This window comes from Amblyomma maculatum, unplaced genomic scaffold, assembly GCF_055883805.1.
Source record: "Amblyomma maculatum isolate TAMU_Amacu unplaced genomic scaffold, ASM5588380v1 scaffold_43, whole genome shotgun sequence".
Classification (NCBI taxonomy): Eukaryota; Metazoa; Arthropoda; class Arachnida; order Ixodida; family Ixodidae; genus Amblyomma; species Amblyomma maculatum.
The window spans coordinates 38,298-54,497 of NW_028146768.1; the positions used below are offsets into that span (position 1 = coordinate 38,298).

Genomic DNA, 16,200 nt, shown 5'->3' on the forward strand with positions numbered 1-16,200 from the left:
ATGTAAAATTTCGACCACCTGGGGTTCTTTAACGTGCACTGACATCGCACAGCACACAGGCGCCTTGCTTTTCGCCTCCATCAAAAAGCGGCTGTCGTTGCCGAGATTCGATCGCGCATCCTTGAGCACAGTAGTCGAGCGCCTTAATGTGCACTATTGCAGAGCTGTTCTGCACTTTTGCGATTGTTAGTGTCAAACATATTTTTCTTTTATGATGTCATGTAGACTTCACAGTGTTTGTATGGATCACTCTTATTGCTCCCCCAATCTCTGCAGCACTCTCTCCTTTGGTTGCATGAAGCATCCCAGACGGCCACTGACGTCCGACGGACAACCGAACTCGGCCGCAACTCGGCGGCCGATTTCGGACGTCCGCCGGAATTCCGGCGTACGTACGAAAGCGGATGGTCGAATCCGTTCGCCCAGCGGACAGCCGCCGTACGTCCGCCACTGGATTTGCTTTTACACAGCTATGATATAGTTTGTAGTCGTCGTGCTCGTCTGAACTGCGTATAAATCAGTAATGCCGTCAAGTCTGCATTATATGATGCCAGAGCGAATCGATGCGATAGAAAGCGTTTCCATTAAACAGTTCTTTTTATTTTCCGCATGTTTCATCGTTGAATTCTTCCATCCAAAATTTTTGATTAAAAGTTAAATGACCATTAAACATGTTTCTATCATGATGCTTCGGTGAAATTTTAATCAGTGGCTGAATAGACGCAGCAAGCAGCAAGCTCAGAAAGAACGAAACCTAACCTATCCTCAAAAAAATCTGAAATGAGCCAATCCAATCCACCTGACAAGTTGAAGTAGAGTCCCTAGAAGTATTTGCTAGTCTGCCGTCCGCGGGGGGGAGCGGCTAAAACTCGCCATGAATAATGCCAGTGTTGCCTGGATTTTTGCTGGACAGCCGCCCCGAATCCCTAGCAATCCCTAGGTCGGATTGTCCCTAGTTGAGGGCACGGCGTGCCGGCGGGCCACCGCTCATCGCCCGCCACCCACCCTGCTTGGTTGGGGATGCCGCCGGTGCCGCGGCGGCGGTTTGGTGTCGTGGCTTTTGTTGTAGTAAACGAGACTGTGCCTGTTGCACGGACGGGTGCGATCGAACTGACTGGTGTGCGCGCCATGAACAACCCTGGCACATCTGCTGCGGCTTCGGTACAGAAAGGTTAGTGCCCGGTCTGTGAAAATATTTTAGTTGTGGACAAAGCATGCCAATGAAGGTGCCGCCATGTTCAAATTTTAGCTGCCAGTTTTGCGTGCAATGTTCGTGGTTATATGCTGTCCGCTTACCGTTCTTATTTGTCACATACTGCAGGGATTTGTGCCAAGGTATGCACTTGCAGCACGCGCCAATTTAGCACTGTTGAAGGCGAGCACTGCACTGTCTTATGATGCTGCTAACTGGCGCTTGATGCTTTGTCTTCTATCAACCAGATACTCACGGCACTCGTCAGTGATTAGCTGCTTAGGGCGACGAAGCTCATTTTATGCTTTTTACGTTCTTGGCCCCGATTCTCCATACGCTGTTCGTTTTGATCACATCCGGGTGAAGTACTTGCCTATGATATCGCTCGAGCATCACTAGCTTGAAACTAGTGATACATATTGAGCACCAAAAGCTCTAAACTAGCACTGAACCTTTCACAGCTAAAAGCGGCAGCTATATGGATGATATTCTGCGTACCCTTGATGAAATTTTGCCTAGTTTGCGTCGGGTACGACAAAAGGATAAGCTCTGTTGAGACAACAGAAATGATAACGTAAATACCGTTTAGACAACTCCATTGTAGCACGGAGACCACGTAGAGGTGCTTCGAAGTAATGAACTCGCTACTGAACTCCCCTTATGTGTGTGTGATTTTTTTTTTCCTGTACCTTTAGTTTCTTACACTCCTTACTAGAGCCCTGCACGGGTTGGATTTTCCAGCCCCTTCCCTGGCCCACGTTTGAAGACCATCCCGGATCCATGGTTCCAAGCCCATCGGCAATGATTAATGGCCCGGACCCGGCCTGCGCTTCCACGACAGGGCCTGTGCCAAACCTGCAAAGTAAGTCTGAACAGGCGCCTTAAAAATGTATTGCTTAACTAGCACATAACAATAAATCAAGATGAGAGACAAACCTTGCAAAATATTCTTGGTTGAGAAGGGCACAGTTAAAGCACCGACAGAAGCAAAGGCATGGTGAAGAATATTTTGACAAGACATTTTATGTAAAGCTATCTAGCACAATGTACATTTAAAAGGTGTGGATTATGGGCATTTTAACTATGACTCCTTATAAGCAATTGGCTCTTGGTGCAAGTTCTTTGCTTAATCACCTACAAAAAGACTGCCCCTGGCAACTTTGCCCCAGGAACATTAGTGGGCAAGGGCAGAAAAAACCAAAATTTACATATTCATTGAAGAAATCACAGCCACATTGTCACATCTCTGTGGAGACGAAAAGCGGTAGCGTCTGTTCATTTTGCATGTATATGTTATTGGATATGTAAAGATTCCTAAAGCAATAAGCTCTTATCCTACAGCATTTATTGTAGCGTAGAGACATTCTTTGGGGGGGGGGGGGGGGGAGTCAGAATTTTTATGAACAGATGGCTGCCTGCCGAGCAGTCAATTGAAGGTCCTTGTCCAGGGGCTGTTATAAGGCTTCAAATGTCCAGCCGTTAGCGGTAACACAAAGGTTAGAAGCTACCCTCTTGCTCACTGATTTCTGAGAAATCCTAAGCTGATGGTGTTGAGTACTTCAGTAGGCACGTGCTTATGCAAACGGGCTGTGTCATGCATGACAGGTTACAGCACTTCATAACACCTCCATTGTAGTACAGTTCGCTATCGAGTTTTGAGCCTTTCCTTTTTAACTTTTTTCACTTGTGTCATTGAATGCAGCCCGGCATGTTCGTACTAAATTACTTGGACAAAACACCGAGTGGCACTGATTAAACTCTGTTTACAAATGAGCTTTCTCTCATTCTCTGTCAACATATGTACTAGTAGTGGTTTATTCATAAACCACCGGAATGATTTTAGTGCTGGAATTCCATCTCCAAAAGAAGCCATACACAGCTTTACCCAGCCTGGCCTCGTTCCGCCACTGCAAGCTGCAAGCCCAGGCCTGCATGTCAAGCCCGAGCCAGGTCCAGACCCATAAAAACGGCAATTTTCCAGCCCGGCCCAGGTTTTCGGGCTGCCCGAATTCATGCTCTGCTCCATACACTGTTGAAATTATTTGCCGAGAATAAGTTCTCAGCAGGCAGTACTTTGGTAATCTCTGTTAGGAAGAAATTACATGCCATAATTTTTTTGCCCTGGAAACTTGCTTACACGACTACCTCAAAAATATCACCCAGACGTGTCCCTTGCCTGCAGTCGCTTGCTGTACAAACAGCATTGCAATTTATTTGCTGACACTATGGCGCATGTAGTACGAAACAAAAGGAGGTCATTATTTGCTAGAAGACGATTGTGAAAGTATGAAAAATTTCAGTCACTGCTATTTTCATGGGAAAATGTCGCATGGCCTTGTATAGCCAATTAGGGCCAATTGACGAGAAATTTTTGCTCAAGATTTCTGCCAGCAGAGTAGGCACTGCTGTCATTTCTAATAGCTATTTCGTTGTTCATTCATTTGCAGCGGCACCAACATGTTCTGTTGTCTGTGTTTTGTGCGCCCATATTCTGTTCGTTGCTTTAAAACATTTCTGGGTAAGTGCAGTCGAGACCGCGAGCATAGTGTTGGGTGAATTCACCAGGCGGCATGACAAAAGGAGGCAGTGTGGTGTAGAGGAATCCACTTGCGCCAAAGACAGAGACTGCAACCATGCCAGACAGGTTGCCAAGACATCGAACGAGAAGCCAGACTAGCCTATTGCCGAGAAGCTTACCAAATGCGGAATCAAGCCAAGACTGAAGCGGCAGCTACAAATGCGGCACCGGCCGATGGCTAATGCTTTTGACTTGGTTCAAAGAGAGCTGAACCTCTGCAATATTTAATATTTCATAACAAAGGCTTCAAAGATTTGCCTCAAGTGATTCCAGGTAGCCCTGCATTCACCTTTGTCACGTTTTACACCTGCAAGAAACAAATAGTGGTGCGTAATTGCTCCAAGCGATGTTCTCTTTGTTTTCCTTTTTAACTTGATACCATAAAAAGCACCCTGTGTGGCAGCACCTGCTGACTTGGTCATGTCATGTAGCCTTGTGTTGTCACACAATCTGACGGACAGTCATTGCAGTGCTGCGTCACCTTCCTGCCACTTGCCAGATACATGCCCATAATTTTTCATGGATGCCAGATTTTCTGCAGTATGGGACCCATCACAATATTTTTTGTTGCCAGATTCCAGTAGTGCAGTGTTTCGTGACTTTTTTGTCACTTGTCCGGCAGCAAGACACATTTATTGCCGAGATATTTCGATTTGAAGTTGAAGAGGTCTGTTTTCCTTCCAAGGGATTTAGACTTGGGAAAATGATGCAAACGATGGTGTAGACATAGACTCCGTGATTCTTGATGCATAGCGAGCAGTGCAATCTAGCAGCAGCTGAAATTAAAGCTACAGTTCGCCAAAGCCGTCTATTTGTTTGCACCAGGCATAGATCTTGAGCTTGACTGCAAAGTTCTCGCAGTGAATCTTGACCTTTGCACCCACAGAGCATGCGGTGCTTTTTAGAGTTGAGGTCACTTGACTAACAGGATAGAATGTACGAGTGCCGGCGTGGCGGCAAAGTTTGTAGCTAGCGAAGCTATGGATGCGGCCACAGACATTGCCGAGCTACCATCACGAGTGACGAGTAAAGACTGCTACAGATCCGTCTTTTTTGAATAGCAGCAAGGGGTGAACAATGCATTGTGGCAGAAAGTTAAAAGAAAAAAGGGGTACACAGGGCCTGTTTTGCTCAATTTATTTAGTTTCCTTCACTATTGTATTTCTTAATATGAACCAACTGAGCTCCCTTTCGCTCAATGCTTCCTTGGGTGTCTACACCTTATGTGGTGCACTCTAGAGTCGCTGCCCTGCAGATGGCAAACTGATGTGCCAGTAAGGTCTGTGCATGCACACTGGGAGAGTAGAAAATAGAGAAATAGAAATATTACGAGATAGTTTGGCAAACTCCTATGCTTATCATAGATATGAGACATCGGTGACACTATTAACAGCCAGCAAAAGCATTCAGCACACTTGGGATGCAATTGTTTAGCGGTGAGTGAAAAATGTGTGTAAAAAAATGCAGTTGCACTACACAAGTAATGTAATGCGAGAGGTCTCAGCTGTTCGTGTGGTGCAATGGCTAAGACATTCAGTTAAAACTCCAAAGGACTTAGAATTAAATCCTGTTCGAGGCCGTTTTTTTTTTCTTCTTTTTTTTTGTCGCTTTTTTTTTTTTTCTTAAGCACCCATGCAATTTAAATCTTACTTTTTCCAGCCTTTCTTTTCTTTCCCAGCTCCACTCGGGTCTGTGCAGGTTTATTCTGCCCAGTAAGTTGTAACTTAATCCTGTGTGCATTTCATACCAGATTTTTCAATAGAGAAGCGCTTACTGGGGCATGAACTTCATCAGAGGAAAACTCTGCTGCTCCGCACTTGTAAACCAAAGCATGTATATCAAAAATGAAACCATGTGGTGATGCCAAATGCATAGCTGTGACTTCGAAGAACCAAAACATACCACAACGAAACTGACTGCCTGTGGCACTGCCAAGCGCAAATTTATTTTTGGCTTCCAATATTTAGCCTGTCTTTTTGCCATTTTTGAAACAAAAATTAACAATTCAAACATGCAACCATAATACATGTTAGGCAGCCTCCGGGATCCCTTGCATGTCATTGTGCATGCATTTGCGATTTCTGTATTTCTGCAATGCCTGCATTTCTGTTCTCTTTTTTCTACCTTATAAGAGTTTTGTTTTCAGTGAAAGTGGTGTTTTTGTGATTAGGAGCCAGTATACCATCGCTGCAAGCCTACTTTTTCTTTGAGTGTTCCTTTAGCACTACTTGCAGGTCTACTGCAGGTCTTTCGTATTGCACTCTGAACAATTTTTTACCTATGCTTTTCATTAAGATTTTCGAAGCATGATGGGTTGTAGCGAATGGATTTGATTGCACCTGAAAACTTCCAACACAAATTGAGAGCGTGTAATTTCTCTTTTTTTTTTTTTGCTCACTGCGTGTTCTTTGCGAATGATGAATTTGACCACTTGCTTCACGAGGGAAGGCTCGAGGACGTTGAAGCTACTTCGATTGCCCGTCACTAGGCACAGTTATAGCAGTCTCGTAGCTCACTGGGTGCATGAGGTATTTGAGGTTACTACTCCTTATCGCCATAGACACCAGCAGGCTCAGCATATGTATCTAGGCATGCGGCTTCTTGTTGGTTGACCCCTTATCATTTATACTGCACAGTTTGTTGCATAATGGAAGCACAAGTTGACACAGGAAATGAAACGCCATGCAGTCCTCATCGCACTGGCCGTGCGCCACAGCGACTTGGAAATTGCCAACTTTCTGAATGTTGCGAAGCCTTTCGTTAACAAAGTGCGGACAGAACTGATGTGCTGTGACGGTGACGTGGCATCTGTGGCGAAAAGGAAAAAGCACAGTCAGCGGTCAGACGTCGTCAGAACACCTGATTTTCTTCAGAGGCTGCAAGTCATCGTGAGTGACAACCCAGAGAAGTCAATGTGGGACATTGCAAAGGAGCTCGATGTCGTAGAGTCAGCTGCCAGGCTTGCTGTGCACGAGGACGTGAGGTACCATTTCTGTGTCATGAGGAGGCCGCAATTCTTTTCTGGTAAAGGTCGGGAGAATAGTCTGCTCTGGTCCAAGCGCTTGCTAGGCAAGCTGAAGAGCCTGGAATGCTTTTTTTTTCTTTCAGATGAAAAGAACTTCGATCAAGACCAAAAAGCTAATTGCCATAATGAAAGATGGCTTTACGGAAGCGCTAATGAGGTGCCGACAGCATTGCAGACAAAATTTCTGTTTGTGATGGTGTCAGCAGCCGTCGGCAACAAGGGTGATGTCATGCTGCCACACTGTTTTGCAGAAGGACTCCGCGTTAATGCTGCCGAGTACGCAGAGGTGCTTGCCACCGTTGTGAAGCCCTGGACTGATACTGTTTCGAAAGGAAAATCTTGTGTCTTTCAGCAACATTCGGCTCTCGCCCACACCGCCTGCGTCACCCACGAGTGGCTGGCCAACAACTTCCAATAACCACATCACTCCCAACTTGTGGCCTCCTAGTTGTCCAGATTTGAAATCACTGGCGTCGTTGAGAGAGAAGCCGACAAAAGACCACATAATACAAAAAACTCTTAAGGTCGCCACTGCGAACTCAATGGGCAGTACCTCTAAGAACCACCTGATCCGTGCATGCAGCCATTTCCGAAGCCGAATTGAATTGGTTATTGCTGCAAGTGGCGCATTCATTGAGTAATGTGAAAATAAACAGTAAGAGAAATATCTCCTAAAGTTTGGTGAAAATATATATATATTTGCTGGAGATATTCTCTGCCTGAAGCCAACATTGCATCCTTAAATGCCTCGTGCACCCGGTATATTGCAAGATATGTGGCTCGAAAGTTCAGGCACAAATCAAAATGTAGTACTTATTCTGTATCTAATTTTGAGCAAATTATGTGTGCAAAAAAACAAAAAAAAAAAGAATTCATCTCAAATTTTGACCACCGAGGTCTTCTTTATACGTCTGCAGAGCTTGCAAAGCTCGTAAACACGCTGGAAAATTCGATTTCTTTAAATTATTTATTTCATTTCAATAATTGAGATTAAGACAAGCAACATTCATAATTTTGCGATGTTTTTGAAAAGCCCAGATGTTCCCGAGCCTGGATATTCTGCCCATGACAGAAAAATTACTCTTCGCATAGAGAAGTTCTACGTCCAGATGAGGTTCTGTTTTTATATGAAGTCGCTAAACTAAGAGCAGAGCTCTAAACCAGAGCAGATAATGCACCTGAAGGTGACGAGATGGAAAAAATTATATTCTAGGGCTCTGTTTAATGACCCTGCCCGCGTCTTGTGTATTATTTTCAAATTTAGCAGCTTAATCATTCACGTGCTCGTAGTTCAGTGACATTTTCATATAATTCTGTAGTGTTTCTTATGTTGGTACCATATGCTTGAACTATTTATATTCACTTAAAGGGGTCATGACAGCTAAAATCTGAGCATAAACTGATTATTGCATTTCACTCCATTCACATAAATTATAAATCCTCGAAATTTGAGATTTCAGTGCAGTAGATAGTTTATAATGATTTTTTATTATTAATAGCGAAAGCAGCTTTATGGTTTGGCAACCTTGGGCGCTGACGTTACACGATATCATCCCCATGCTTTCTGCTATTCATGGTGACTGCGGCACTCTTGCATGCATGCCGTGGATTGTGGTCACTAAGAGCCTTTTTCTTTCTTCAGCAAAAATATTTCATTCGCATATTATTTTTACTTTGGCAAGCCTTCACTATAGTGTGCAACCTTAGCGATCCTTGGACTTGTTTTGGGCTTCGTCTAGAGATTGTCGAGAAGGCCAAAATAGATGTGCTCATGCTGTATTATTTAAGCATACAATCTGAAGCACATTATTCTTACGTTTTGAGAGTTAGCTTGTTTAGCAACAAGCACTCCCATATATAAAAAGGCACATGTCCAACGTTTCCTTCCTGGTCTTAAATCGGTAACCAATCAGCAACACAGTTGATATGAATCGAAGTTCGGTTTACATTCGGCTTCTGTTTTGGTGAGCAGTCAAGGTCGACAAGTCTCGTTCTGAATGAGGCCAATTTGGGAAAGCGACCCACCGTTTGCCTTTGCAAGTGTGAACATCGGTCAGTCTGAGCGGTTCCTTAATCGCACACCCTTTGCAATCCTCAATCGTGAATGGGCCTTTAAACTGCACGCTGGTCACATGTTGGTTACAGTCAGTGTGCAGTAAAACATCTTCAGAACACAGCGGGCCTGTTTGTAAGCAGCACAATTTCTGCTGCCAAGAAGGGTAGAAAGGCCTTTATGACTTATTGGAGATTTAATTGACCACATGCTCTGAAGTTTCTTCAAAAAGCCGATATTTCTGCTATAAAACATCAACATTTCCGCTCCATAGCTGTTTCAGCACGTCTGTCCTGCTTTCTGCTCCATTTAGCTGCTCCAAAAAGCATATTTGCTTGCTCCAAGAGCTGCTCTAAACACCTATTTTGGCCACGCACACATGGTACTGCTTTTCACGAGCCCCTGTCCAAAAGTGCTGGAAGAAGACAATAACGATGCTATTTTGGGGCCTACTTCACGCAAATTCAGCACTCAGACTTCGACTACCTTGAAGGAAAGTCATCCTTGCCACTTAAGAGTGTTCAAACGTGGACTAGCCTCCCTTGCGCTTTATAATGGCGTTCGCACCCTGACCGCCTACTTACTTGTCCCTGTGGGCCTTCTCGATGAAATCCTACAGGCCCCTCATGATGAGCCCACAGCTGGGCGTCTAAACTTTATTTTACTCTGAGTCGCATTCAGGTTAAATAATATTGGCCCATATTGGCCTCGTCTATCTGCTAATGTCACGCACTATGTCAGGAGTTGCTGTGACTGCTAACGCCACCGAACACTGCTAACAAGACTGCAGGATATACAACCAAACCAATCACTTGCGAGGCCATTCCAACAGATCGGCATGGACTTACTAGGTCATTTCCCGACATTGACATCTAGCAACAAGTGGATAATAGTAGCAACTGACTACCTGACTCGCAACGCCGAAGCAAAGGGCCAAAGGCTTCTTCAGACTAATTATCGTTGTAGAAAGCGAGAAGCACATCATATCTGTCGTGTAAAAAACCCACTTCTCGTTGTCCGTGGCATTGTCCTCCTTGCATGCATTAACAGTCAGTCGGCCTGAAAGTTAAGCCGATGTAACTAGTTTCTCGCTTTAATGTCAGCACAGTAGCCTGCCGCGCTGTTGCTGCCGGCTAGAAGCGGAGAAGCAGGTCAACTCCATTCCACCTTGTGTATGGCAGGGAGCCCGAAAATTCCAAAAGCACTGTGGAATCTACACTGCAGAAGTGCGAAAGGCTGAGCGTTGCTGGTGCACACGGTGCATCCGTTTGCTCTCATTATCATTAACTAAATGCACCGTTATCATTGCTAATGCTGTCATTGTCATTATCACTAATTGCAGCATCATTGTCAGCGCTACTATCGTCGCATGTGAGACAACCGCAAGCTTGCCTTGCAGCGCCAGCTGAGCACTTCGCCATAGATGGTCCAGCGAGGTATACAAGTACATCGTACTCAAGTGCTCCAACACCAGATGGATGCTTTGAACGCGAAGGTTGGCATAGGAGTACGGAATTCCACAAGCCGGCCTGTTGGAGATATTCCAGCTTGCGTGGAGAGAGCAGATCCATAACCAGGTTTAAGAAGCAGAAATGAAGAGATGGCACAGCGAAGCACGGGCAAAGTCATCCCTGGCGGTGGACTCCAGCACAAAACACACGATCGCTAATGAGAACATCTATGACAACACACGAGACAGCGGACGGCAGCGGGTTACTCTGCGAGGCACGGAGTGGTTTTCTGTGCACAAGTGCTCCGAGTGCGACGCAGCCGATAAAACCATACGGCATGTTGTGATCGAGTGCCCGAAACTGTGGCCCTCCCCCCCTACAACTGCGACATCAGCACTGATGGAGACTCTTTCGACAGCACTTGGTCTGCAGTCGATGTCACCACCCAAAGAGCACACCCTGGGTAGGGCAGTAGAGGTGACAAAGCACCGCCTTGACTGGTGGCGTAAACGAAAAGATTGTTGAAGGACTCCCCCTTTTCCTTCCTCATTTCTTTTTTCTGGACTTTTGACCAATGCACAGCAGTTGGTATAGTTTTTGTTCTTTTTCTACTCCTTTATTTATTGGCCTAATGAAGAACTCTGTGATCCCTCGCTACAAAGGGGAGTGGCCGCATTAGCATCACGCAGACAAGGAGAATTATGATGTGTGTTTTAACTCATCCTCATGATAGACAAGGGCCCGCCGGGGTGGCGCAGTGGTTACGGCGCTCGACTACTGTTCCCAAGAATGCGGGATCGTAACCGGGCTTCGGCGGCCGCTTTTCAATGGAGACGAAAGCAAGGCCGCCTGTGTTCTATGTGATGTCAGTGCACGTTAAAGAACCCCAGGTGGTCGAAATTTCCGGAGTCCTGCACTACGGCATCTATCATAGCCTGAGTCGGTTTGGGATGTTAAACCCCGCAAACCAAACCAAATCACTGTAGACAAGATATATGTGCAGTTCACGATCCCGGGTGTGGCACAGTTGGTTAAAGCTTAGGCTGGCGATGCGAGGGATGCAGGTTCGATTCCCGGTGGATGCAGGATTTTTACCTTTCCGATGACATTAGTTTCGGTTTCAGGTGATGTAATTTGATCGAAAGCTATATTGTGACCGAACGAACGCCGACAGTATGAGCCATTAAAGCGCAGCTGCATCACTTTTCGAGAATTCTGCGACATTCAAGAATTTGACTCTCCATAAGCTGTCGGTAATGCTTGCAAAGTGTTTGTGTGCTATCTTTAAAACTGATGAAGTAATCAACGATTACAATTCGAGCTTCTCCTCACAGCACTGAAGGACTGCGTAGAAGCTCGATGATGACATCACGGACGGTAATATTTTTTCTTTACGTTACCTTCGCCCACATCATGCGGTGCCTTTTTTGATGCCATCAAACAATATTCCTGGGCCTTCAATTTTGGTAGCCTTGTTTTTACTTCTTCCAACCAAGCCATTCTATGCGGGAAACATACTGGTGCCGTCAATGATGTCATTATGTGCCCCCCAAGCGTCGCTGTGTGGTGAGGAGAAGCTCGATAGCTGAAGCGGTTTAAATCGCTATTTGCGCCATTGTTTGAAATGCTAGCGCGAAGATATCTTGCATGCTTAACCTGAAAGCTGTAATCATTTGATTCCTTGAAACTCATCAAAATCTACAACTGGTGCAGTTTCCCTTTAAAGGCTTTCGCCTTAATACAGCACTCGATGTCATGCTGATGCCACATGTAACGGAAAAGGACAGCCTCAGTGTCACTGCCTACCTTCAGCGTGCAGAAGCAGCCCGACTCGCCCAGTTGCGCATAAAAAGCCAGCAAGGCACCAATGCCTAACGTAACCTACAATGACAATGAAAATTACGAGCCAGCAGACCGACTCTAGGTTTGGATGCTGAATCACCATCGTGGATTTAATGAAAACTATAAATTTTACGCTGCTGTTTCCGCAAATCAAGTTCACTCATCTAGATGAAATGGGCTATGGAATTGTCCCCAGATGTTACTGACAGTACCCCAGGGGTGATACATGTCCAGAAATTGTATGTTGTGTGCCTAAAGCCCTATTATAACTGATGGACACTATTTATATTTTGCTTAATGTTTATTTTTGCCTACCTTTCTATTCAATGTAGAGCATTGGGCCGATGCTTCTTTGAGGGGGAAGTCATACCGCTTTTTCACGCTTTACGCCACCTGGACGCAGCTTTTACTCATTTTGTTGTACAATGATGAGATTTACCTCGCCACAACACAACACTGCTTCTACATTGTTCTTGATCATTGTACTTGGCAGGTTAACATGTTTCCTTGTTGCCTTTAAACTGAGCACTGGGCATTCTGTTGTTCGATGACCAGTGCCTTTGTCGTGATTGGCACCTTGTTGCAACGAAATAAACTCTGAAAGTGAATCCAATGTGCAGATAATGCTGTCAAACAGAGTACTGAGTTCTTTTTGGCTGATAGTAAATGATGGAATAAGAACACATGGTTGCAAAGAGCATATGTAGGCTCTTGAAGACGTTACCTGTGCTCCTTCTGCCATTAGCTTGTTAATCGGTGTGATGAACCACTAGTTTAAGAAACACTATCACCAACCAAATTATTTATTAGAACCCAACATTTCGCGACCAACTCGGTCCCTTCCTCAGGGGCGACAAGTTCGAGGCTCGCAGTAGCAGGCAGCGGCCTATGCTTAGCCGATCTGAAGAAGAATGGCTATACACGCGCCTTTATTCCAATGTGCTTTCCGCCGTCGAGCTTGCAGGACAAGAGGGTCGGTCAACACGGAAACGACGAAGCGCCCTCGCATTGTGCTCCCATACGTGGCGGGCACCAGTGAGGCGCTTGCACGCATCCTGCGCAAACACGTCTGTGTGTCGCACAAACCTACTTCAACAGTCTGCCGTTTTCTGCCGCTACCAAAAGACCGTATTCCTAGAGAAAAATAACCAGGCGTTATTTATAAAATCTCGTGCTCAGAGTGCTCTGCCTCTTATATCGGCGAAACAAAAAATCTGTCTGCGCATATTGCAGCACAAAAATGACGCCCGGCAATTGAACTCGAAAAGCAACCCCCCTCGCCGAGCACTGCGAATGCGCCGACCACAAAATCGCCTTTGGCGAGGTGAACATACTTGATGTGGTGGAGACCAACCCTTTCAAAAGACGTCATGTCTTTTTTCGGTTCATCCGGCCGACAGCTGCAGCAGTGAACAGGAATCTGGGGACGCTACCCTGGCTCTGCTACACGTGGACTTCGCCACGTGTGCCTGCTACTGCGGGCCTCAAACTTTAGTCGCCCCTGAGGAAGGGATCGAGTTGGACCCGAAACGTCGGGTTCTAATAAAAAATTTGGTTGGTGATGGTGTTTCTTAAACTTTTGTTTCAAGTACCCAACCAGGCGGAGTTACACCGAAGATGTTCTCGTTCAAGTCAATGAACCAATAGGAAAAGCTTTAGGCCTTTCCAGTGACAGGCATCGTAAAGAACCAATGAGTGCGGAGGACAAGTCTATTTGCCATGTTTGAGCCTAGTCAGAGCCTCTATGAAGGCACACAAAGGACAACTTGATAACTCATTTTGGATATGTTGACATTCATCCAGCAGTAGTTATGGCTGACTGCATGGCAGTGTAGCCTAGCCTCTGAAATCTGCTTCCAAAAATTGATGTCAACATACGCAGTTTACTTGTGCAATCCGTTGGTGTTGGCAATACCTGTACTTTTTTTTTTTATTTTGTATTTTCCAGTCTACAAGAGTTCTGTTTCTTGCTGTCTTTTTTTTGAGACTCACTTTTGACAACTTGGAAAATCTTTCTTTTTGCAGAGTTCAAAGACTGGAAGGACCATATGGAAATCTGTGAAGTGGCTCATTTTGTTAGTGGCAGGAATGGCTCATCTGCATACCATGCAGGTTTTTGCAAATGCACATCTGTTTGTTAGCCGACTTTGAAAAATAAGAGGGCTAAGGAACCTGTTCCACATCATGTTCAAAATAGGCTGTGCTTATATGCCTAAGCTGCTTCTGACATTGCCATGGTGCTTTTGATTTTGTATACAAATGCTATCTGAATAAAAGGTGCCTACGTATCTTGTATGTTTAATGAACTCAAGCATGTGATGGCTCACATGCATCACATTGTTAATGATGGTCCCCAAGATACACAGCATTTAATTGATGCTAATTATATGGAGTTAGCTGCACGTTAACCCGGTAACCGCCAAATTAACTCCCGAAAAACATACTAACATCGGCAGGTTTAGTTGTAATGTTTTTCATACCATTCTAATTCTAAAAAGTTTCCTTCATTAGTAAAGCATGCTGTCACTTCGCCATCTTTGTTTTGTTTTTTTTTACCAGTGTACGCACATCGCAAACGTGGTCAGAGTAACTGTCAGGTACAAATTCTAGATTGTCAGCGAAGCTGCTGTCTGAACTACTTTACGAAAGAGCTCTTTTTTGTTGAGGCATCACCGCCACCGGCACTCTTTGTGTGTGGCACTATCATAAAATGACTTTTGTCATGCCAAAAATGTGTGCTAAAGACTGAAATGCGCATTTTTTTTCCATGGATAACTATTGCTCTGTAGAGTTGAAAATGCAATCAATGTATTTACCAAATCTATTCCTTTTTCATTGGCAGTGCAAGCAATGTAAGAGCAGGTTGGACAAGTGCCACTTGTCACTGGCAATACTGGCACAATTGCCAATGACAAATGAAGCTCTGAGATAAAGGACTAAGCCAGCATATGGTTTTGTTGATGCGGAAAGTTATGTGTAGTTAGTCAAGTTTGTACACAGTCGTCTGAAAGATTCTCAACATTTTTACAATGATTATTGCAGACCTGCAATGAGACACTAGAATGTTCACTTTTACATAGAAAAGTGATGCTGCTTCAATAGAGGCAATATGCGAAAATGCCCGTATGATATGCAGCAGTATTAGTAGTGCACAATAAAGGTTCCCAAGAGGCTAAAATTGTGGCCCTCCTACAGCCTGGAAATAAAACCCCATATACTTTGCTGATATGCACAGAAATACTGCCTTTTGATAACTAGACATACGCTGCACCTACCTCCACCATCTGTGCTTGCCTTGGATTGCAATGCCTTATGTAACGTGCACAAAGGGATTGTACATTATTTTGCAATTAATTTCGCATATACATTTTGGTGAACTGTCTGCAGCCACAGGGCCTGCTTTTGAGCTGCATAGATTTTCTCCTTATGGAAGTTTACAGTTGACAAGTGTTCTGTTCGGTTTATGGGGTTTAATGTCTATAGGCTATGAGGGATGCTGTAGCGGACAGCTCCAGAAAATTCTGACCACCTGGGTGTTTTATGTGCACTGACATCGCAAAGTACAAAGCCGCCTTGCATTTTGCCTCCATCAGCTGCCACCGCAGCTGAGAGTAAACCTGTATCCTTGGGATCGGCAATCAAGCTCTCTTATCACTGAGCCACCACAGCAGGGTACAAGTGAACATGGCTGAAAACAGATCTACGGCATGAAAAGTTTTCCCAGCTGGTGTACCTGTAGGCAGGTGCAGAAACATTTTTCAGGTGCAGAAACATTTTCTAGAAGATTTTGCCTGGCAAACAAGCAACATTTGTGCACAACCTGCGCTGTGTGCAAGGAGGCTGCAGTGACAAAGCCTCAAGCTTACTCAAGCTGTTGCTTCAAGCTTACTCAAGCTGTTGGGCTGTTCCTAATTCGTTAGCATTGTGCAAATTATTGCAGTGCAAGCTTGCCAGCAGGCTAATGTGCATCATTTTAACCCGCAACCAAGCTTGAACAAAACTAGCCAGGGTTCTTCAATAAATTTGCATTTCGGAAACACCCTGGAGCCTGAAAGTTGC

At 44.9% G+C, this 16,200-nt stretch overlaps 1 protein-coding gene across 3 annotated transcripts; it reads left to right on the forward strand.

Moving 5' to 3' along the window:
- The first annotated feature begins 994 nt into the window (after positions 1–994).
- LOC146170788 (uncharacterized) lies at positions 995–14,429 on the forward strand. 3 transcript variants are annotated; one of them, XM_084586776.1, is made up of 3 exons: positions 995–1,171; positions 1,908–2,054; positions 14,167–14,429. In XM_084586776.1, exons 1-3 carry the CDS (start codon positions 1,021–1,023, stop codon positions 14,280–14,282), a joined length of 414 nt encoding a protein of 137 aa, XP_084442902.1. In that variant the 5' UTR covers positions 995–1,020; the 3' UTR covers positions 14,283–14,429. The 3 variants fall into 3 exon arrangements, 1 of the variants encoding a protein (XP_084442902.1); XR_014703105.1 differs by having other exon boundaries at positions 997–1,171; positions 1,888–2,054; XR_014703106.1 differs by having other exon boundaries at positions 1,001–1,171; positions 1,934–2,054.
- The last annotated feature ends 1,771 nt before the right edge of the window (positions 14,430–16,200 follow it).